Raw genomic sequence first — 22104 nt, 5'->3', positions numbered from 1 at the left:
TGAAGAATCCAACTGAAAAAAATAAAACTTTGCTGAAAATCTCTGCTCTTATGTTCACTTTATCAAAGTTGTAATCTTAGTACGTTTTTACTGTAAAAACTGGAAGTAAGCTAAACAAATTACTGTTGCCATGCAGACATCCCTACCTGGTCTCCTAGAATATTTCATCAAGTGATGATACCACATTACACAAAAGGGGAGCTGAAGAGGATGACTCAGGAAGCATGCAGTTAAATAAGGGTAGTCTGCAAGGCTATAGTGGAGGTAAAAAGAAAAAGAATGCCACTAAGGAATACTTTGGGGTAACTTCACTATACTTTCATACACCAATTCTGATTACTAGGAAGCACTTCCCAGAAAAGAGATTTAAATCCACAATAACAGAAGTGCATTTGGACTGCTGTTTTTGTTCATAATTAACTGGAATCAGGGACAGCAACAAAGTAGATTCAAGATGGTGAGAACAAAATGGTGGATTTGTGAGGAGCTGAAAGGATCCTTCAAAAAATGGCTGAGCAGCCAACCATGTGGCAAATGTGGTTCAGTATTGTTAACTGTAAATTGATGCACACTAGGGCAAAAAAATCTTAAGCCAAAATATACACTGATAGTGTATGAATTGGCAACGACTAAAAATGGGCTTGGGTCATTGTGGCCAGATTGATTAAAATGTTAGATTAGTCTGTGGCAGTGTTGAAAACGAGCCTTGGATACTCACAGTGAAGGCTCCTTCTGCTCTGAGATACGAAGGGCATCTACAATTGGGTGTTTCAGCTTCGCTTGCTTTGGGAGGCAGGACTTAAAAAACGTTCACTCCCACTCCCTGTCTCCTGGGAAACGCCCCTCTTCTTCTCCAGTTTGAAAACTTTCCGAATAAAAGAGGTGAATATATATACCCCAGGAATGAAATAAACTCAAAGAAAGATTAAACATAAACCGTAGGAACAGTAGTACATATAAAGTACGTAACACAGTAACTGAAGGCAGATACAGAAGGTAGATAACCCACGACTAATTGCCTTAACTCTAAGTTTGTTAACCCCGTACCTTTGAAGTCATAATTAAACTATTTTAATTGCATGTATATTCTGGACGTCTGGGTGGGGAGATGCCCTTTGTATCTCAGAGCAGAAGGAGTCTTCACGGTGAGTATCCAAGGCTCGTTCTCGCTCTGAGAGAGAAGGTCATCTACGATTGGGACATATCAGAGCTGTCCCGTGCCTGGGGAATATTAGATGTCCTGTAGTACGGTCTGGAGAACTCGCCTGCCAAAGGTGGCATCCGCCGATGCGTAGTGGTTTAACTTGTAATGCCTGACGAGCGTGGAAATAGTTGACCATGTTGCGGCTTTGCATATTTCCGGCACCGAGGCCCTGCAGTCGAAAGCGGTGGAGGTGGCAGCACTCCTGACGGAATGGGCAGTAATCCTAGGAGGAACAGGTAGACTACTGGACTTGCAGGCCTGGGAAATACAGTTTCTGATGGTTCTGCTAATCACGGTTCGCGACATGCGTTTACCCTTGTTTGGCGGAGAAAGATTAATGAAAAGAGAATCTGATGTCCTGACAGTACCTGTGCACCTAATGTAAACCTGCAGAGCCCTCCTTAAGCTTAGGGAATGCCACTCCTTTTCTTTCAACGTTTTTGGATTTGGACAAAAGGAGGGCAGCACAATTTCCTGTTCCCTGTGGAAACTAGAATTAATTTTAGGGCAGAAGGATGGATCTGGTCTTAACACGACCTTATCTGCATGGAATGCACACAAGCCCGGCCTAATAGAAATGGCCCCAAGTTCCGAAACTCTACAGGCTGAGGTCACTGCCGTCAGGAATAGAGTTTTCATTCAGAGCCATTTAAGCTCCACCTGGCGGAGAGGCTCAAAGGGCAGCTTTGTTAGTGCTGTCAATACTGTATGTAGGCTCCATGTAGGAAACCTATGGATGATGGGGGGAGAGATCAGGGTAACGCCCCTTAAGAAGGCTTGCACGTGAGGGTGCTTGGTAAGTGGGAAACCCGAAACGCTGGGCACTATCATGGCGATAGCAGCTAACTGTCTGCGAAGCGTGGAGACCTTTAATCCCTGTTTGTGGCCATCCTGCAGGAAGGAAAGGATGTCAAAAGTGTGCGGTTTCAAAGGGTTGACGTATTTGTGACGGCTCCATCTTGCTAAAGCCTTCCAATAGGTATTATATATCCTGATTGTGGAGGGTCTTCTAGACGCCAAAATGGAATCAGTGATCTCTGGGGAATAGCCTAAGGTTAGGAACCTGTTCCTTTCAATGCCCAGGCGGTCAGCTTGTACCAGCCTGGATTGGGGTGCAGGATTGGCCCCTGATGGAGGAGGTCCTGTCGGTCCGGTAGTCTCCAAGGCTTCTGAGTGGATAGCTCTATCAGGGTTGGGAACCATGGTCGGCGTGGCCAATATGGTGCCACGAGAACAACAGATGCTTCCAGCATCCGGACGTGGTGTAGTACCCTTAGTATCAGTGGAAGGGGAGGGAAGGCATAGAGCAGCTCGCTGGGCCACTAGCTTTCTGTCTCGTTTCCGAGTGATGTCCTTCTGGTAAATATTTAGGAAGTTCTGAAGGGGCCTCGCGTGCAATCTCGCCCACTGTACAGCCGGAATGCACGATATCATCAATCCTTGGAGCTTGGCTAGGGACATTAGACGAGATGATCTGGCTATCTCCGTCTTCTTGGATATGGAGCATACCTTGAGAACCTTGTCCTCTGGCAGGATGAGGAGGTTGGAGATGGTGTTGATGTAGATCCCTAGATGGCGAATATTTTGAGATGGTGTCAATTGGCTCTTCTCGAAGTTTGCCAGGAAGCCGTGATCTGCGATCATCTGCAAGACTATCGCTGTGTGATCTCTGTTGCTCCGAGGAAGCACAAATCAGAAGATCGTCGAGGTAGGGGAGGATCCTTATTCCCCTCTTGTGTGCGAGTACCACCAGGGTTATCATTACTTTGGTGAATACTCGCGGTGCCGACGTCAATCCAAACGGGAGGGCCTGGAATTGGTAATGTTGATGAAGGTACTGGAACCGGAGAAACCTGCGATGGGATAGGTGAATCGGAATATGAAGGTATGCTTCTTTGAGGTCCACAGATATGAGGAAATCTCCTGGTCTCAACGCCTTTACTATTGATTTCAGCATCTCTATCCTGAACTTCTTTCAATGGATGAACTTCTTCAGGAATTTTAAATCAAAAATGGCGCGCCAACTCCCGTTTCTTTTTGGAACCATAAAGTAGAATAAATTCCTGATCGTTGTTCCGGGAGAGGGACTTCCTCGATGGCATGGATGTCTGCAGCTTGCCCATGTCTAGGTGAAGAAGTCTCCTGCGAGACTGAGGTGCCGCAGGAGGGGGCTGGACATAAGCACCATTCTTAAACCTTCTACAAAGGAGTCTCTAACCAGCACGGTTAAGCTCAGCCCTTAAAAAATCCAGTCCTCCCGCCCCCACAGAAAAAGGTGGCGGCAATACATTACCCCCTCATGGTCTCTGTGCCCGGCCACGGGAAGGCTGGTGGAAAGGCAGGCTCTCTTGGAGTCGGAGCGGCGGCTGCCGCTGTATGCTCCATGCTGCTGGTTGGAGTCATAACAACCATGGCCGTTGTATGCTCCTGGGTAATGCCGGGGAACGGAGCGACCGAAGCCGCTGTGTGTCCCTGAGCACTTTCCAGCAGCTGCGATTGTGTGCTCATTTTTTGCACTTTCGGGGCTCTGCTGGAGCGGGCAGCGGTGAGGAGGCGTTTTTCCACTTTTCCGTGCGCCGACCCGACCTTCTTTTTCTTAGACACGGCATTTCCTTTTCTATTTTTGCCCTTAGAGCCTGCCGATTTACTGCAGGAGGGCTGCTCCTGGTCTGGGGCCGGCTTTAACAGGGAAGGATCAAGATCGCCCTGGGCAATGTAATGGTCGGGGCGATCCTCCACCATGTTGTTTTGGCGGGAAAATATTTCCTACCCTCAGATAGAAGAAAAATGGCACAGTGAGGAAAACACAGTCGACAGAGGGTGACAGAAAGGTAACACAGAGGGTAAGGAATAAAGGTAGAAGAAAAGATAGAGAGAATGGAAGGAATAAATGATCTTTCCTATAGCTGATGCAGAGAGCTGCAAAAAGATGCTCTTCCAATTAGCGAGGCAGGAAAAGAACTGGAGAAGAAGAGGGGCGTTTCCCAGGAGACAGGAAGTGGGAGTGAAAGTTTTTTAAGTCCTGCCTCCCGAAGCAAGCGAAGCTGAAACACCCAATCGTAGATGCCCTTCTCCCTCAGAGCAAGAAAGAAAGTTCTATGTTAGGGATTATTATATAGGAGAAAAAAGACTGAAAACAAAACAGCCAGTATTCTAATGTCCTTACAAAGATCTATGGCGGAGCCGTATGTGGAATACTGCATGCAGTTTTGATCACCCTGTCTCAAAAATAAAATTGTTGCAACAGAAAGGGTGAAGAAAAGGATAGTCAAAATGACCAACGGGTTTGGCATATCTTAACCTACAAGGAAAAGTTAAGGCGTTTGGGGTTTTGGGGAACTTAAATAAAAGATGACTAAGGAAGGGACATGACAGAGGCATATCAAACTACGGAGGCAAGTGGATAAGGAGAAAAAGTTCCCTCTGTCTCATAATACTAGAACTCACAGGCACCCAATGAAGCTGACAGACAGTAGACTGAGGACAGACAAAAGCAAGTAATGTTTCTCTCAGAAGAGTAATTAGCTTGTAGAATTCATTGCCACAGAACATAACAATGGCTTTAAAAGAGAATTGGACAAATTCAGAGGATAGGTCCAATTGATGGCCTTTCTCCACAATGACTAAATGGAACCTCCACTGTTTGGATAGCAACCATCTGAATATTAGTCCTAGTGGGCAACAGAGGGAAAACGCTAGCCTTCACCCTCGGCTTGTGAGCCTCCTGTGACCATCTGGTTGGCTACCATGCGGAACAGGCTTCTGGACTAGGTGGACCATTGGTCTGATCCAGTATGGCAGCTGCTCTTATGTTCTTAATGTAAAAGGCTGGGTAGCTGCTTGCAATGTGAGAGACTCAATCCTTCGGAAGGCAACATAGCAAGCCTGACATTTAACTAGTGTGAGCAAGAAGATTCAGGACATACAATGGCCACTTACCTGCCGATTGAGTCGGATGGAGAGGATATTAGTAGAATAGCTGTAGTTGCAGATTTCTGTCCCTTTCTTGAAATGGTAGACATTCATTTGTCGAGGCTTCATATGACTCACCACCACCACCAGGCTGCTAGAAAAGAGGCGCTCCACAATGTACACATCTGGGATTTCATCTGGTCAGCAAAGAGATATAAATGACAGTTTTTGAAGGGAAGAAAAACACTGTACATGCATTGTGCTTACTGAAAGGGTTAAATGCTGAAATGCTAATGTTTGCCTTTTCCCAAGATTAGCCACACTTGACAGCGCTTCATCTTGGCTATGTGATGGGCTGGGGATTCTGCCAGAGCAGGCAGGGGTTAATGACACAGAATCATAGAGTTGGAAGGGGCCACACAGGCCATCTAGTCCAACTCCCTGCTCAATGCATGATCAGCCTAGAGCAGTGATGGCGAACCTTTTAGAGACCGAGTGCCTAAACGGCAACCGAAAACCCACTTATTTATTGCTGAGTGCCAATGCGGCAATTTAACCTGAATACCACCCCCAGAGGGGGCCCAGAGGGAGAGGCTAGGGTTGCCTCTTCACCGTGAGTGGAAGGTTTTTGGGGTGGCGCCTGAGGAGGGCGGGGTTTGGGGAAGGACTTCAGTGCCATAGAGCCCAATTGCCAAAGTGGCAATTTTTTCCAGTGGAACTGATCTCTATTGGTTGGCGATCACTTGTAACAGCAGGAGATCTCCAGCTAGTACCTGGAGATTGGCAACTAGTTCCTTAGTGTTTTCTCTCTACATATCAAGACAAATGGAAAGGTGTTTGGAGGATGGCTTATGGGCACTTCAAAGGTGGAATAGGACTGCACGCCCCTCCACCCGCACAGACCCAGAAGCCGCTGGAGGGAAAGAAGGAAGGAAGGAAGGAAAGAAGGGAAGGTAGGGGGAAAGGGAAGGAAGGGAGGAAGAGAAAGAAAGAAAAAGAGAAAGGGAAAAAGAAATGGAGCGAGGGAGAGAAAGAAAAGTAGGGAAAGAAAAGGACAGAGGGAGACAGAGAAAGAAAGAGGCCAGTTATGCATGGGAGGTTTTGCCTTGGATTTGCCACTCTTCAGATGCACATTTTCCCCATCCGGATTCTCAAAACTCTGCATGAGGACTTCCTGATGAGTTTTGAGAATTTGGATGGGGAAAATGTTCATCTACAGAGCGGCAAATCCAAGGCAAAACCTCCCATGCATGAATGGCCAGAGACAGGAAAGCCTTCCCGCTTCTCTCTCTCTCACACACACACACACACACGCCCCCTCCTCCCTCAGCCCGCAGCAGAGAAGGGGGGCGCGCGCGCAGAACAGCCCACAGCGCACGGGCAACGGGAGACCCTTCCCTTCCTGCGGAGGCTCGGCATCCTGCCCCGCTGACAGCTGCCCCAGCCCAGCCGGGCCCGCTGACAGCGAGGGAGGGGAAGGAAGCGCCCCAGAGCCTCCGCCTGACTTCCCGCCCCGCGGCTCGCCAGCCCTGCCACTGCGCCCTTCGCCTGTGTACGGGGCTGGCCCCCCCCCCACGGCCGCCTCCCATGTGCCCGGGGTGAGCAGCAGCAGGAGAAGGATCCCCCGCCTGGCTGGGCCTCGCCGCCACCGCCTCCACCCACCCCTTTCAGAGTGGAGCTCCAGCGGAAAGGAGGCCCGTCTGGCGCAGAGGGAAGGAAGGAGGGAGGGAGCCCAGCCTAGCTCAGCACCCCTCTCTGCCTGGCTGCCTTGCCCAGGCCCCTAAGCCCCCCGCCCGGAGGGGATCTCCCACCCGGCCTGCCTGCCTGCCCCAAGGGGGAGATGCAGCGAGAGGCGAGCGGGGTGGGGCAGAGGGCGCCTCCTTCGCTCCCACCGACCAGCCACGCCCCTCCGCCCGCACAGGCCCAGAGGGCACCGGAGAAGTTGCCGGCCATGCTGAGTGTGGGTGCCCGGCTTCTGTTCCCCGCTCTCCCACCCGCCTGGCCGGCCGCGCACGCTCCCTCCAGCGGCGGCAATGGCGGCGGCTTCTGTGGGAGAGTCCGGGGGCCACCGCCAGTGATGTCGGAGGTTCCCCACCCCTGGGCTACAGCCTCCCCCATCCGGGGAGGGGCAGAGCCGGAAAGGCCAGCGGCTTGGAGGAACCGCGCGTGCCGGCAGAGAGGGCTACGCGTGCCGGAAGTGGCACACGTGCCATAGGTTCGCCAACACGGGCCTAGAGCATCCCTGACAAGTGTTTGTCAAGCCGCTACTTGAAGACTGCCAGAGAGGGGGACATTACTCATGTCAACCTCTTTCTGCAGTATCAATCACAGGAAAAATTCAAAAGCCATCCCTTCTGCAGCTACTAATCCGCAGATGACAAAACCTAATGGAGCTTTTGTTCTTAATCAGAGCACATCCCTCTACCTCATGAAAGAGGCAGAGGTTAAAACACCATTGTTATGGCCAGCTGATAACTATATGGCTGAAAGGCTCTGTGGGAGCAAACAAAAAGCAGTGTTTCAGAGGAGGACCTTAACTGGTGAACAGGATAATACAGGAGGAAACACTCGTTTAGACATCCCATCCACAAGCCACTTAAGGCATGAAAGGTAAATAACAGTGAGTTATGCCTAATAACAGATAGGTAGCCTGTTCTGGTCTTTCAGCACAGGAACATATAGGCATCCATTCCCAACTATGACACAGAACAATGATGCACTGTGCATAAGCCTAGGTGTCATCCATTTGCACTGTCTGAATTATATGCATCAGGAGCTTTCCTCGAGGCAGGGATAGCACAATCCAGTGGACCCACCATTGGAATTCATTTTTGTTCAGGAGCCTGTGCTACGTTTTGGGTAAAGGTCTAGACTGATCCGTCTAGACTGCTCAACAATGCGACAAATTTGATCCAATGTAATTAGGGGCAAAGTGATGCACAGCGGTTGGAAAAAATCCCAACTTCACATAAATACTGATGGGAGCTAAAATGGAAGAAACATATTAGAAGAAAGATCATTGGGTCATGATGAATAGCTCAGTAAAAATGTCAACTCAACATGCAACAGTGGTGAAAAAGGCAAATTCTACACAAGGGATTATTAGGAAAGAGACTAAGTGCTGTGAAGTTTTTATATACATCTATGGTATGGCCAGATTTTGAATATTGCGTACACTCTGGCCACCCCTTCTCAACAATATTGTCGAGCTGGAAGAGCCACAGGAAAAGACTACCAAAATGACTGAGTGGAGGGAGCGCTTTCCCTAGGGCGAAAGGCTGAAGAGCTTGAAGCTCTGCCATACACAAAAAAAGAGACTCTCAAAACAATCCTAAGTAGAATTATACCCTGTCCTCATAACGCACAATTAATTTAAAGGGCTCACTGCCATGGGATGCAGTGACAGATGTTAGCTTAGATTGCTTTAAATGGGAATTACACAAAATCATAGACCTTTGAAATTCTTATGACACGGTATGGTGGGCACAGCCACAAAATGGCTACCGAAAATGGCTGCCGCAGTGATTATTGTTATAAATTAGAAAAATGAATAGTTACAAGTATAAAGTATGAAGTATAAGTATGAAACCGATACATAGTCTTGCCAGTATATAATGGAAATATTTGCAATGGATTCAGAATAGATTATTATCAAAATAAATATATCGTAAGATATAAAAAGATCATTTTTATAAAGGCAACTCTATACCGAAGCTCCTGGAAGTTTGAAGACACTGTATGTATGGGAACGCATGTGTGACTGTTATGTGTTTTTTTATGTCATGTTAAATTATCAATACTTTTTTTTAAAAAAAATGGCTGCTGCAGGAGGCGGAGCTACCCACAACATGGCTGCTGCAGCTTACTTTCACTCACACAGTGAAGATTCTTGTGTTGTGGTGGCAGCTGCTGCCAAAGCAACATACTTAAAGATCTGCAGAGCCAATAAATTCTCCAATGCTCAATCTGAACTCTCGGTGGGCAAAATCCCCCTCCCTTCTAAACACACTTGGCGGGCACCAGGAAAAGTGTCGGTAGGTGCCATGGCGCCCAAGGGCAACACATTGGGGATCCCTGTCCTAGACGATAAAGTCATCAGTGGCTATTAGAGGTTCTATTTAAACATCATGACTGTTCAGAAAGTGTACCCCTCGATACCAGGCGCTGGAGGCAACACAAAGGCCCTTGTCTTCCAGAAACAACTGTGAGAAACGTGATGCTGGACCTTTGGTCTGATTCAGTAGGGCTTTTCTTACACCACTAGTGAGTTCCATCCCTTTGATTTCTGCATTAAAGAATTTATTGTCTCTTTTCAAGATAACAAGGACAGGGGAGCTTAATGCAGAAATCAAAGGGATGGAACTCACTAGTGGTGTAAGAAAAGCCCTACTGAATCAGATATGCCAGATGCCAGGGAAACATTCCAGGAGGAAAAGATCCTCCTCAGAAATGCCCAAGGAAGCAAAACTGCCCCTATCCTGAAGGATCTGGGCCACTGGCTAGCAGAGGAAAAGCTGGAATCAGAGGTATATAATCCATCATGCAGCCCAAAGAAGAGAGGAAGAACAATCTCCTGTACAATCTTTACAGTTAGCCAATGTATAGGTGAGATTTCTATCTTTGGTTTGGTGTCAGCATGAATGATTTTCTGGAGTAAAATCCCAGAGAGTGATTGGGTTCCTTTGTGTGTCCTGTGGGCAAAGATGGTGCATCTAAAGTTGGATATGGCTTGCCGGTATCTGTCATGTCTTAGTTTGTTCACAGTTCTTTGTAATCAATAAATCTGGTTAACTTCTAAGACCTGAATGGGCAATCTATCTGTTCAGCAAAAGGAGAAATAAGATTTCAATGCCTCTTGACAACCACCCAAAATTGATCCCTCTTGCAGTGCCAGCACTTGGCATTAGGCTGGGGTGGCTTACACTACAGAAGTCCCCATTTTACTTTCTGATACAAGGAACACAAAGTTCTACCAGTCAGGGCTGCCGATCTCATTTGTTACGAGGGCTGGATATGACATAAATGTCACTTGGTCGGGCCGGGCCATGCCTCACCTGCCCAGATCAGGAGCAGGGGCGTGGTTGCCTTGGCTGGCGAGACTGCAGCAGGCTCACCAGCCCAGATCGGGACTGGGGGGGTGGCTTCCTCAGCTGGCAAGTCCACAGCGGGCTTGCCAGCCCAGATCGAGAGTGAGGTGGTGGTAGCTGCAATGGCTGGCTCACGAGCCCCCAGGCCTTATGTTTGACACCCTGTCCTATCTCCTGAAAGAATTTTGAACCACTATATGGGAGTCACTGTACAACCTCTTGTTCTGTCAGAAATAGCATTTCACACCTTGTTGTAGCTTAGGCTGTTGACTAGCTATGGCTGTACCTCCAGAAAGCAGAGCTGGCGACTGTTATACATGCCTTGGTAATATCCAGAATGGATTATTGCAACACAGTCCCTATGAGGCTGCCCTTTAAGACTGTTCAGAAGCTTCAGCTGGTGCCAAAGGAGAGGAGAGTTGGAACTGTGGAAAGTGAATACAAACTACGTTGTTAAAACTGGGTCCCTACATTGTAGTCAAAGACAGTATAATATAATATTAAACTGGCATAGACTAAAGGGCAGTTTAAACCTGGCTGACAGACCTGTATCTTTAACTGACAATACAGCTATCCAGAGTTACTTCAATCTACAACCACTGATTTCAGTGATCTCTACCTGGCATAATTCTGCATATTGTGAGTTGAATGACAGCACCAGCCTAGTCTAGCTCTAGCTTAAAGCCTAAATCAAGAGCAAGAGTTCTTAACCTGCGGTCTACAGACCCCTAAAAGTGTCCATGGAGGCAGGGCCAGATCCAGGGGGGCGAGGGGGGAGCTGCCCCAGGCAGCAGGCAGAGAGGAAGAGGTGGCAGCAGACAAGTCAAGAGCTCCCAGCAGGGCCCAGCTGGGTGACAGAGGAGCGCCGCTGAGAGGCTCGCGACACAACGGCCTTGGCCAGTACACTCCCCCTTGAGCCCCAGCTCACCGCCAGCAACCTCCCTATCACTTTCTGTTTCCTGGTTCAGGGAAGCCCCAAGATGATGCCTGGCAGGAAGCAGAGCGAAGGAAGGGGACGCTTCAGCCGCTCCCTTGGCAGCACCACAAGAGGGACCCGCCAGGGCAGAAAAGGTGCCCAGCAGCTGAGCTGCACCAGTGGCTCTTTTGTGCCTCAACCAAGTATCCCTCGCTGGCCAACCTCTGGGGTCAAAGAGGAAGGCAGTGTGCAGCAAAGACCAGGACTTCGGCCCCAACAGTACTTCCTTCAGGTGGAGGTGTCCCTGCCAGAGTGGCATGAGCAACTTGCTGGCATAGCCAGGCTCAGGAGGGGGGGGGTTGGGGCGCCAACTTACAATGAGCCCGCAGGGGTTTCAAGGCAAAGAGATGAACACAGGTGGTTTGCCGTTGCCCACCTCCACATAGTGACCCTGTTTAATAAGTAGAAACACACACAAAAAATTCCTGGAGCAATCTGTTATGATGTAGCTGGCTTATGAACTCACTTGGCTCTGGCTTATGAACTCACTTGGCTCTCTACAGCAAAAGGAATTCTAGGAGGGCATGGTCACTTCACGAGAGCAAGTAAGTTGTAGTGGTTAAGGTGTAGGACTAGGATCTGGGAATCCAAGTTCAAATCCCCACTCATGCCATGGAAGCTTGCTGGGTGACCATGGGCCGGTCACACATTCTCTGCCTTGACCCTGGCAAGTATTTGGATGGGAGACCTCCAAGGAATACCAGGGGTATGATGTGGAGGCAGGCAAAGGCAAACCACCGCTGAATGTCTCTTGCCTTGAAAATCCTATGGGGTCGCCATGAGTCAGCTGTGACTTGATGGCAAAAAAATGGTCCCTTCCCCCTGAAGTCTATTGTTTAAAAGAGTGGTTGATTATGTATGTATATATAAAGAAAAAATGTATATATGGGGGTCGTCATTTTGTACTTTTGCCCCCCCCCTCCCTATATATATAATCAACCAATCTTTTAAACAATAGACTTCAGGGGGAAGGGGCCATTTTTTTGCCATCAAGTCACATCAAGTCACAGCTGACTCATTTCTTGTTCTTCGATTTCCATTCTGTTACTCTGAAAATTGCCTTTGTGAAAAATAATTCTTTTTATTTCAAATCATGTTAATCCTTGCAGGCAGATTAAAATGCTGTAATGCAGGCTAGCTTGATCTCATCTGATCTCAGAAGCTAAGCAGGGTCGGTCCTGGCTAGTACTTGGATGGGAGACCACCAAGGAATACTAGGGTTGCTATACAGAAGAAGGCAATGGCAAACCACCTCTGTTAGTCTCTTGCCTTGAAAACTCTACTGGGTTGCCATAAGTCAGCTGTGACTTGACGGCACTTTACACATACACAATGCAGAATAAGCCCCATCATCCAAAAAACTCTATTGCATCAAAAACAGAACAGACTTACTGCTTTCATGGACCTGATCCAGCTGCTCCACAGAACTCAAGGAAAAAAGTCTGTATCCAGTTTTGGTCCCAATTGCCAGGGAACTGTAGAAGATAACAGTAATCAGAGACATCCAAACTTGGTTATATCCTGCATCAAGCAGCAGGCTTCCAAGCACTGAAGTATTTGGAATTTTTTAGCAAATAAAATCAGATTGTAAAACAAAAGGTTGGGGCAGAAGATACAACTGCCAGAAGGGTCCACAAAGACAATGGGAAGAGACAAAGAGCAACGCAAGATACTGTGGCTCTACTCCTTATTACCGGAGCTCTGCCAAGTGTCCTCTAGAGCCTTCAGTGATCATTGCTCATGCAGGGAGAGTAGTAAAGTGGATTTCACCTGGTGTCTGGACAGGGCACAATTCATACAATCAGCACCAAAGCCACTTCCCTTGTCTTAACCACCAAAGGTTTTATTAGTGATTGCCAACACACTTTCAAACCTGCCTTTGCAACTGTCATAGCTAACAACTGGCCAGAAGGAAAGAGAGAAATTCTCAGGATGCTTAATTCAGCAGACAATACTAAATTCAGTATGTGGCCAGTCACAGAATACAGGAGAACTGATTTAGTATTTGGCCAAGCTCTCTGAGAAGTTACCACTACATTTAATATGGGAGAGTGTACCATAGGGGGTACCACAGGGGAAAGTAGAGGCTTTTAATTTTTCTCTATGCATAAACAAACACACAAAATTATCCTCTATACAAACTGGTTTTAGTTACAGTTTAGGTACAGGGCTGCAAGCACAAGGGAGGGTTACTTTCAATAAGGAAAACAAAAAGGAATAGTTAATCCCCCTTCTCAGCACCAGATCCCCAATCCAAAATCCCCACCCCCAGCTTTTTTGAGGCTAAATGTCACATCAGGGGATCCCAATGACACATACAATTCGGCCCCCAAAACTAAAAACTTCACAGAAAAGGTGGCTTGCTCAAAGTTCAGGATGCTAAGACAAGGTATCCATATTGAAAAGTGAGTTATATATGTACTCTTTTGTCAGAGAAAGGCTCACCAGAATCAGAAATGAGGCTTGCAATTGCCGGGGCACGTGAACTGGTACAAAGTGTTACCTATACTGCTGTCATGCTAACTTGCTTGATCTAAGCAGTTGTAATGTACAGTTTTAATTTGACAACTAGCTTAACAGATCCCAAGATGAAAACTGAAGACAAGAGGTCTGCACATAATATGCAAACTTAATCAATTCGCTACTGGTTCACTTTGCCAATACAAACACGCAGATTTGCAAAATACTGAAAAACGGGCAACAACAAGCTTTCTGCTTTGCCATCTCCACGTGTCAGAAACACCTGATGTTTTCAAGCAAATCTCTGTACCTTTCAAAATTTCTGGTTAACATCCCCAACCACTAGAGATCCCAGTTAATGCAGCACTAGAAACAAAACCAGGGATTATCAGAATCAGTAATAGGCACCCAACTCCTATACATGTGAAAAACGTGGTTAGAGCATGAATGGGAAGGTTAGGAGATGTTACAGCTACCTGGCTCTCCCACAGCAGAATCAATCTGGCTGCAAATGGGAATCTGGGAGGCAGCTGTAACTGATAGCCTCAGTTCAGTCATTAGTTTCCAGGGAGAGTTCAGGCTTGATTTGCTCTAGAACCTGCTTATTTGTCTTTTTGGAGGTCCACAGTATCCGTAAAACTCTCCTCCAACACCACATTTCAAAGGAATCTACTTTTTTCCTGTCAGCTTTCTTCACTGTCCAACTTTCACACCCATACATAGTAACAGGGAATACTAGGGCACGAATTAACTTGATCTTGGTTGCCAGTGGCAGTTCCTTACGCTTAATAATCTTTTCTAGCTCCTTAATGGCTGCCCTTCCCAGTCTCAATCTCCTTCTGATTTCTTGGTTGCAATCTCCCTTTTGGTTGATGATGGAGCCAAGGAATAGAAAGTCTTGAACAATTTCAATTTCTTCATTGTCTACCTTAAAGTTGAATAATTCCCCAGTAGTCATTAATTTTGACTTCTTGATGTTCAGCTGTAGTCCTTCTCTGCACCAAAAAGATCATACCAGTATGAAACTACCGAGTGAGTCTGGAGTGAGACCCCTTCTGGTGAGCCCTTCTCTGATGAAAGGGTACATATATAATTCAGTTTTCAAATAGATACCTTGTCTTAGCTTAGCACCTTGAACTTTGAGCAAACCAGCTTTTCTGTGAAGTCTTTGGCTTTACTCTTTGGGACCGAGTGAATATGCAAACTAGAGACAGTCTTCATAGCCTCCAAAAATTGGTGCATTAATGTCTATGGCAGGACTGACAAAACGAGGGTGAGTGGATAAACCTGTAAGCCCCCTATACTAGACAAGTAAGCATAAGGTTTTGAAGGAGGTTGGAGGAGCACTGAATGTACATCCCACCCCTACAATATGTGCATATTGTAGTTATGGGCCTACTTTGGTTTCCTGTATGAATATGCATATTCATACTAGAGACAGTGGTAGCTGCAAAAGCAATTGCACCTTCACTTCTTCAAATGCTTTGAGTCCAAAGAAATAAGGTAGGATAGAAATGCTTAAATAAAGTGCACATTTTGGTGATATGTTAAATAACTAGTCCCGTTTACTGACAACCTAAACCTAATAAGATATTCAGATGCCCAGTAAAATAACATGCAATCTACCAAGTAGTGAACTAGACAGAGAAACTAATCAGTAAAGAAAGAAATGTGATGCAACCAAGAAACAGCCTTTGTTGTGAAGCTGATCCAGACAGGTGCAGCTCAAGAGTGATATATCAAATGAGGCTGCCAAACCCGAATGACACTGTATCTATTGTGCAAGGGGTAGCCATGGATAGCCCAAGATACAGCCTGAATATAATTTATTTGTCCCACAGTTCAGCAAATCACAAGACAACTGAACATAATCTGGGTTAGTGTTCTCTGTCATCAAGTTCCATCAGTCAACATTTGGAGCACAGGCCATTAAAGTGGAGGGAAAAATACTAAGGAATTACACTGTTTTCCAGATATGCCATACAATACAGCCCTTCCTAGACTGTTCCATTTTAAACTGCCCACCTCTGGAAAGTTAGCATGTCGAGGGGAACAGTTCCACATTCACCTTGCCCCGGTTTACTAATGCTGTAAGTGCAAGAACCTTTTATTTTATTTAAGATTTTTACATCTCACCTTTGGAACCATTCAAACATATCACCTTCTACCCAGAGTTTAAAGTGATACTGTCAGAAAAGTATTTCTAAACCTGTAATTCAGCTTGGAACATCCAGCCTTAGTTTTGTCTCAAAGTAGTTCAAGATCCTTGGTATTTTACAGATCTGCACCTAATCTGTCTCCATAACAGGTCTAGTCCTATTGATTATGTGGGAGACTGGATCCGGTTATGTCTCATATTCACTTACTGGTGCTCAAAAATGGGAGCAGAAGGACTATCAGTGAGACACACGGAGAAATCCTATTTGGACATAAACTATGGACAAGACAGGGCTTGTTCACCTGCTACTCCATTTACTTTTCAAACTCCCATCTCCTACATGCCTGGAACAGCAATCTCATCTCCCTCTCTAGTTTCTTCCTCAAGATCCATTTCTCTAGCTAAGCTTTTCACAACTTAGCTTAGCAATACTTACCTACCTGATTTCCCCCTGCCATACCCACCCACACATACAATCTGAACATCCCTGATCTTTATTCAGAACTCCTGTTTCGGCAATACAACACAGACTGTATGGCAAGCCCACTGGTGAAGGATCCCACCACCTACATGTCTCTTGCAAAGCACCCAACACTCATCTAAGTGTTTAAAAGAAGCAAGGCTGGGAAAAATATCTAAGCAACTGACTGGTCAAATATTTTAAACCATTAATTTTATTAGAGTAACAAAGCTGATGCTGGCCTTTATCCAATCACAAATTCCAAAGAGTTAGGGGTATTTGAGTTCTTTTAAGAGGACAGGGATCTGTGATGAATCTCCCCTCTCACTGAAGACCTCCTCTTTGCCCCCATGCTGCTCCCAGTGGTCCACTGAACCACAGGAACAAGATTACTTAAAAGGAATGCTGCCACCTACACAGTAGCATTCAGGAAATGCTATAGTCAAATACCAGGCAGTCAATTGATAATATCTGACAGGTGAATTACTCAGTGTGTCCTAAATAGGAACAATACTCATGATGCCATGGCATAGTTCTAGGGTGGGGAACATATAGGTTTTCGTACCCTCTGGATTCATGGTATTGCCTTAATAAAGTTTGTACACCAGACTCAGTTCTTAGTCTACAAAACAAGAATGAGTGCCTTAGTTCGTATTATTGCTGGGAAGATAAACACAATGATGACTAAGGTTATATACTTTGGATTCCCAATTCTGTGGCAAAGGGCTCACTCTGCTAACAGTGAGTCATAAAGATTGCATCAGTATAAATTGAAATGGTGTCTCATGGGGCCACTACAATGAGAGACGTACTATGAGGATACAACCAGCTTAGTGGACCCTAATTTACCCTGAAGCCTTAGTTTGGCCTGAAGCAGGCACATCTGGGAACTGAACAGGAAAACACGGAAGTCTCTTTGTGGTGAATTGCAGCTGCTGCATCTTCTTGCCAAGAAGGAAAAAGCACTCCCATTCTAAATTATACATATTTACCTGAACATTAATTAAACAATTGGATTAGTGTTTCATTCTGCCTTTTTTACAAAGGCAACTTCCCCACCCTTGGTTATGTGATTTTATTTTCCTTGTTCCGAAGCAACTATTGGGCAATCAACAGGCCTTAACTATCTTCATTATGACTTATGTGTGGACTGCCAGAGATATTTGTCAGGCTATTGTGGGGACAGACTTTTAATCTGATTCAGAAATGAGAATTATACGTATTTTAGATTTATTTTGCCATAATTCTTATCCTATCTTTTTCTACCTCTAGTGCTCTTTTCCTCAGCTTTCCTTCAGTGATCTTGCTTACAGATTCCTCATAATTTTCCTATTGTTTATGTTCATTTTAATAAGAACTGTCACAGTAGGTCACACCTCTAGTATTCTATCTTTGACAGGACACCAGAGCAAGTGAAAATATAAGGAGTAATCCCTCCTCTGGTGTCCACCTACTCACTCTGAAACTAGGGAGAATAAGGATCATTATGCCAAATGAAACTAGAACACATAGAATACCATTTTAAATTAATTTAACTTGTGTCCACAATGGTGGTGGAAACTGCCATCAAGTCACAGCTGATTTATGGTTACCCTGTAGGGTTTTCAAAGCAAGAGAAGTTCAGAGGTGGGTTGCCATTGCCTGCCTCCACATGGGCTGAGAGAGTACAGCAAAATATTTCATGGACCAATTAGACACAAATGGTAATGAAAACCTTTTTCATTTTGTTTACTTTAAACCTACTGTTATCCTGTTATCACAAGATGTCCCTTGTTTTCTTGCACTTATGCTAAAAGCAAAGATATTTCCCGTTCGTATTTATATGGCACAGCTGCTTCCCCCCCCCGCCCCCCAAAAGCAGTCCACAATTAAAACACACCAAAGGTTTTTTTTTTTTTTTAAATCAGCACTCCATTTCCTATTCTACCGGGCACCTAGAAGTTACAGAGTATTGCTAGCCGAATATGTCCAGAGAGAACTTTTCACAATTGGGGTGCCAGAACAGAGACGATGCTAAAGCTAGTTGCCACGTATCCAACCTCCAAAAGTGGAGGTACACATAGCAGGGCCTCAGCAGACAATGTGAATGTATAGAGATTTATATGAGAGAATGTGGCTTTCAGATACACTGGCTCCAGGATGTAACAGCCATTTCCGCATAGGTGATTTGCCCAAGGTTTGATGCTGTTGGGAAGAGTGGTTTCCCCCCTGCTTCCCTACAACACTGTAGTGGTCTGTGCACCATTTGGGTTTGAGGAAAGATGGCAGAAAAACCAGGCTGGCCACTGTGTGGGTGAAAAAGTGTGGATTTTCTTGGTCCCACCCACACAGCTGCCATTTTCCCTGCCCCAGTCCCCATGGCAGTCATTCCTCCTCCCCTGCATGTCACCAAAAGGCTTTGGGGCGTATTTTTAAATCAGCAATTGGTATAGCAATATAATGGTATGTTAGTATGTCCATTTCCTAGTTTAAAAAGTCAGGAAAGTGTTCCCCACCCACAGTGTGGGAGTGGGGAAAGGGGCACCATGGCAATTGAGGCAGAGAAAGATGCCATCTGGAAATCCCGCTGCATGGCATTAGCAGCTACAGCAACACTGGGGCTTCTATAGGCAAGCACTGCCATGGGGAAAAGATTTTTGCTACACTTTTTTAAAATAGCATCAGTAGTTCAGAATATCAGACAGTTGGGCCAGTTATGCCTTCCCAAATAAACAGGCAGCGATAAAAAGACAGGCAGCTCCCTTGCATATTTATAAGATATAAACAGGAATATACTAAAACTGTAACACAGACCTGCTTTAAAAGACTTTGTGTCTGTCTAATATAGTAGGAGGCTTACATGACACTCAACTCTGGGGAAGAGGTTGCAAAATCTTCATTTAAAACTTTCTTCATTTGAGATGTCCACTGCAGTTGCTTTACCCTTCAGCTTTCCCGTAAGATTTTAAAGAAGTGGAGCAACTGAAACCATATTTTAGGAACTATGGCAACCTGTGCTCATGCCATCATGACATTTCCTGTTACTAAATAAGTTTCCTTTTTCTTGATCCACAAAGGTGATATTAGGACAGGAGAAAAGGAAAAAATCATAGCACAGGGAGACAATTCAGGATGCTGGACAGTGATGAAAGAGAAACACCAAGAGCCCTTTTGGTTTTCTGGAAATACCAGCCTATTATTGACCCGCATGAAGCTGCCTTATACTGAATCAGACCCTTGGTCCATCAAAGTCAGTATTGCCTACTCAGACGGGCAGTGGATCTAGGGTCTCAGGCGGAGGTCTTTCACACCACCTACTTGCCTAGACCCAGTGGAAGGCTTGTTCTGAGAATCATAGGATTTTAAGGAACTCAACTACCATTAAGTTCAGCTCCGCAGCCTGGAAGGGTGGGGCATCAGGGATAACAGACACACCATTAACCACCTGCCGTGCAAACGACACTATCCTGATTGTAATGCACAGAATGAGTAAACAGGAGCAGCCGAGAGATGCTATGTCCTCTCAACATTATAGGTATCTTTAGGTAAAGGTAAAGGTCCCCTGTGCAAGCACCGGGTCATTCCTGACCCATGGGGTGACGTCACATCCCGACGTTTCCAAGGCAGACTTTGTTTGCGGGGTGGTTTGCCAGTGCCTTTCCCAGTCATCTTCCCTTTACCCCCAGCAAGCTGGGTACTCATTTCACCGACCTCGGAAGGATGGAAGGCTGAGTCAACCTTGAGCCGGCTACCTGAAACCAACTTCCGTTGGGATCGAACTCAGGTCGTGAGCAGAGCTTTTGACTGCAGTACTGCAGCTTTACCACTCTGCGCCACGGGGCTCCTAGGTATCTTTAGAGGATACAAATAAATGAAACAATATAAACCTAAATGACCACAACAACTGTAACACTCTAGATTATAAACTGACAGGCAAAGTTAGTTCTTTTGAACAGATTCATGTACAGCACCAAGCCCTTGAGGAGCTTGATAACCATATTACCACGATGACCAATACTGTACATGGTTCGCATAGATGTACAGCCATCCATATACCCCACAAAGGAAAACTTCCAAGGTAAGAGAAAGTCCACCCTGTACGTGTACCTTAAAGAACAGAGTTGTGGTCTCTGTTAAACGACTTTGGGGGGTGGGGGGGGAGAGAAGGGTGTTGCCTCCTTTTAAAAAAATAAATAAACATAATGAGAGATTCCTCCGGAATGTTATACTTGTTAAAGGCACAGACCTTCTGCAGATCAGATCCTCCCCCCCCCCGCCCAATTCCGAACTTCATTTTTTCCTTGCCCGCCGCCTCCCCCCAACTTGCAATCAAGGAGGGAACCGATGGTTTTAATCTTGATTTTAGATTTCTTTTTTTTATTTTGTTTTTCCTAGAAAGGCCGAGAAAGAGGAGCTGGCCCTCCTCTGCCCCATCCCTACTTACGTACGTGCAATCCTGGTTATAAGAGAAGCAACTCAGCGCCTCGGGCCCCCCCTCTCCAGCTGCGGCCTCCATGGACAAATCCCTGGCCTCGGTTTCGCCCCTCACGCGAGACCTCCCCCGCGGGAGTTGGGATCCTGGCTAGGCGCTGCTCCCAGGTTCCGGACCAAAACAGAAGCGACTACGGCTCGTACAGCCACCGCCGGCCGGGGGGGCGGGGCCGCCTGTCTCACCTCCTTTTGCTATTGGGCGACGAAGGTTCCACCTGGCTGCCTCGCCCCGCCCCACGTGGGCCGGCCACAGGCGACCATCGAGACGAGCAGCAAACCCCGCCCTCGACGCCAACAGGGCTGGCGCCCATTGGCCAGGGAGGAGGAAACGGCTGGCCTCATGGGTGTGTTGTGAGGGTTGCATCAGATTGGAACAGTGACAGCGGTGGGCGGGAAGAGATTGGAGCCCCTCTGTCGACGACTTTATAAGTGCTTGCTTGCAAATAGGACTATTTATTTATTTAATTGCTTTATATATACCTCGTCTTCTCCCTAGTGGGGGCCCAAAGCGGCTTACATCGTTCTTCTCTCGAATCCTCACAACAACCCTGTGAGGTAAGTTAGACTGAGTGTGTGTGACTGGCCCAAGGTAACCCAGCCTCTCTTCTGTTTCATCCTCACAACAACCCTATGAGGTAAGTTAGACTGAGTGTGTGTGACTGGCCCAAGGTAACCCAGCCTCTCTTCTGTTTTATCCTCACAACAACCCTGTGAGGTAAGTTAGACTGAGAGTGTGTGACTGGCCCAAGGTAACCCAGCCTCTCTTCTGTTTCATCCTCACAACAACCCTGTGAGGTAAGTTAGACTGAGTGTGTGTGACTGGCCCAAGGTAACCCAGTCTCTCTTCTGTTTTATCCTCACAACAACCCTGTGAGGCAAGTTAGACTGAGTGTGTGTGATTGGCCCAAGGTAACCCAGCCTCTCTTCTGTTTCATCCTCACAACAACCCTGTGAGGCAAGTTAGACTGAGGGGGTTACTGCACTTTGTATTCCCAGTGATGTCTTAAGAGTTTGAAAAAGTTATAAAAAATACTGTTTGCACTTTCTATGTATTCCTACCGATGTATTAAGAGTTTGAAAACGTTATAAAAAATACTGTTCGCACTTTGTTTGGCCCCTTTAGCTGTGACGACGTCTTCCAACCATTTTTTAGCCGTGGCATCGGGGGTTACCGCACTTTGTATTCCCAGCGATGTATTAAGAGTTTGAAAATGTTATAAAAAACATCGCTTTAAAAGGGTTCTTGCATACCACAGCTTATAAATGGTTGGAAGACGTCTTCACAGCTAAAGGGGCCAAACAATGTGCGAACAGTATTTTTTATAACGTTTTCAAACTCTTAATAAATCGCTGGGAATACAAGTGTGGTAACCCCCA

The 22104-nt window shown here is 46.2% G+C and overlaps 1 protein-coding gene across 2 annotated transcripts in view; it reads right to left on the bottom strand.

Annotated features, from left to right (window-relative positions):
* The window catches only part of WIPI1 (WD repeat domain, phosphoinositide interacting 1), a 58201-nt gene extending 37449 nt beyond the window's left edge, over positions 1–20752 (bottom strand). Inside the window, exons 1-3 of one of the 2 annotated variants that reach the window (XM_056852909.1) lie at positions 20685–20752; positions 12572–12654; positions 5144–5313 (exon numbers count right to left, since the gene is read on the bottom strand). In XM_056852909.1, the coding sequence (XP_056708887.1) occupies positions 5144–5313; positions 12572–12654; positions 20685–20752 (321 nt within the window). Of the gene's footprint in view, positions 1–5143; positions 5314–12571; positions 12655–20680 lie in introns of both variants that reach the window. The other variant, XM_056852918.1, reaches the window with a different exon arrangement.
* Positions 20753–22104: the final 1352 nt, after the last annotated feature.

This window comes from Euleptes europaea, chromosome 1 (assembly GCF_029931775.1).
Source record: "Euleptes europaea isolate rEulEur1 chromosome 1, rEulEur1.hap1, whole genome shotgun sequence".
Classification (NCBI taxonomy): domain Eukaryota; kingdom Metazoa; phylum Chordata; class Lepidosauria; order Squamata; family Sphaerodactylidae; genus Euleptes; species Euleptes europaea.
Note: the sequence above shows the minus strand (reverse complement) of the source record. Positions and strands in the feature narration are given on the sequence as shown.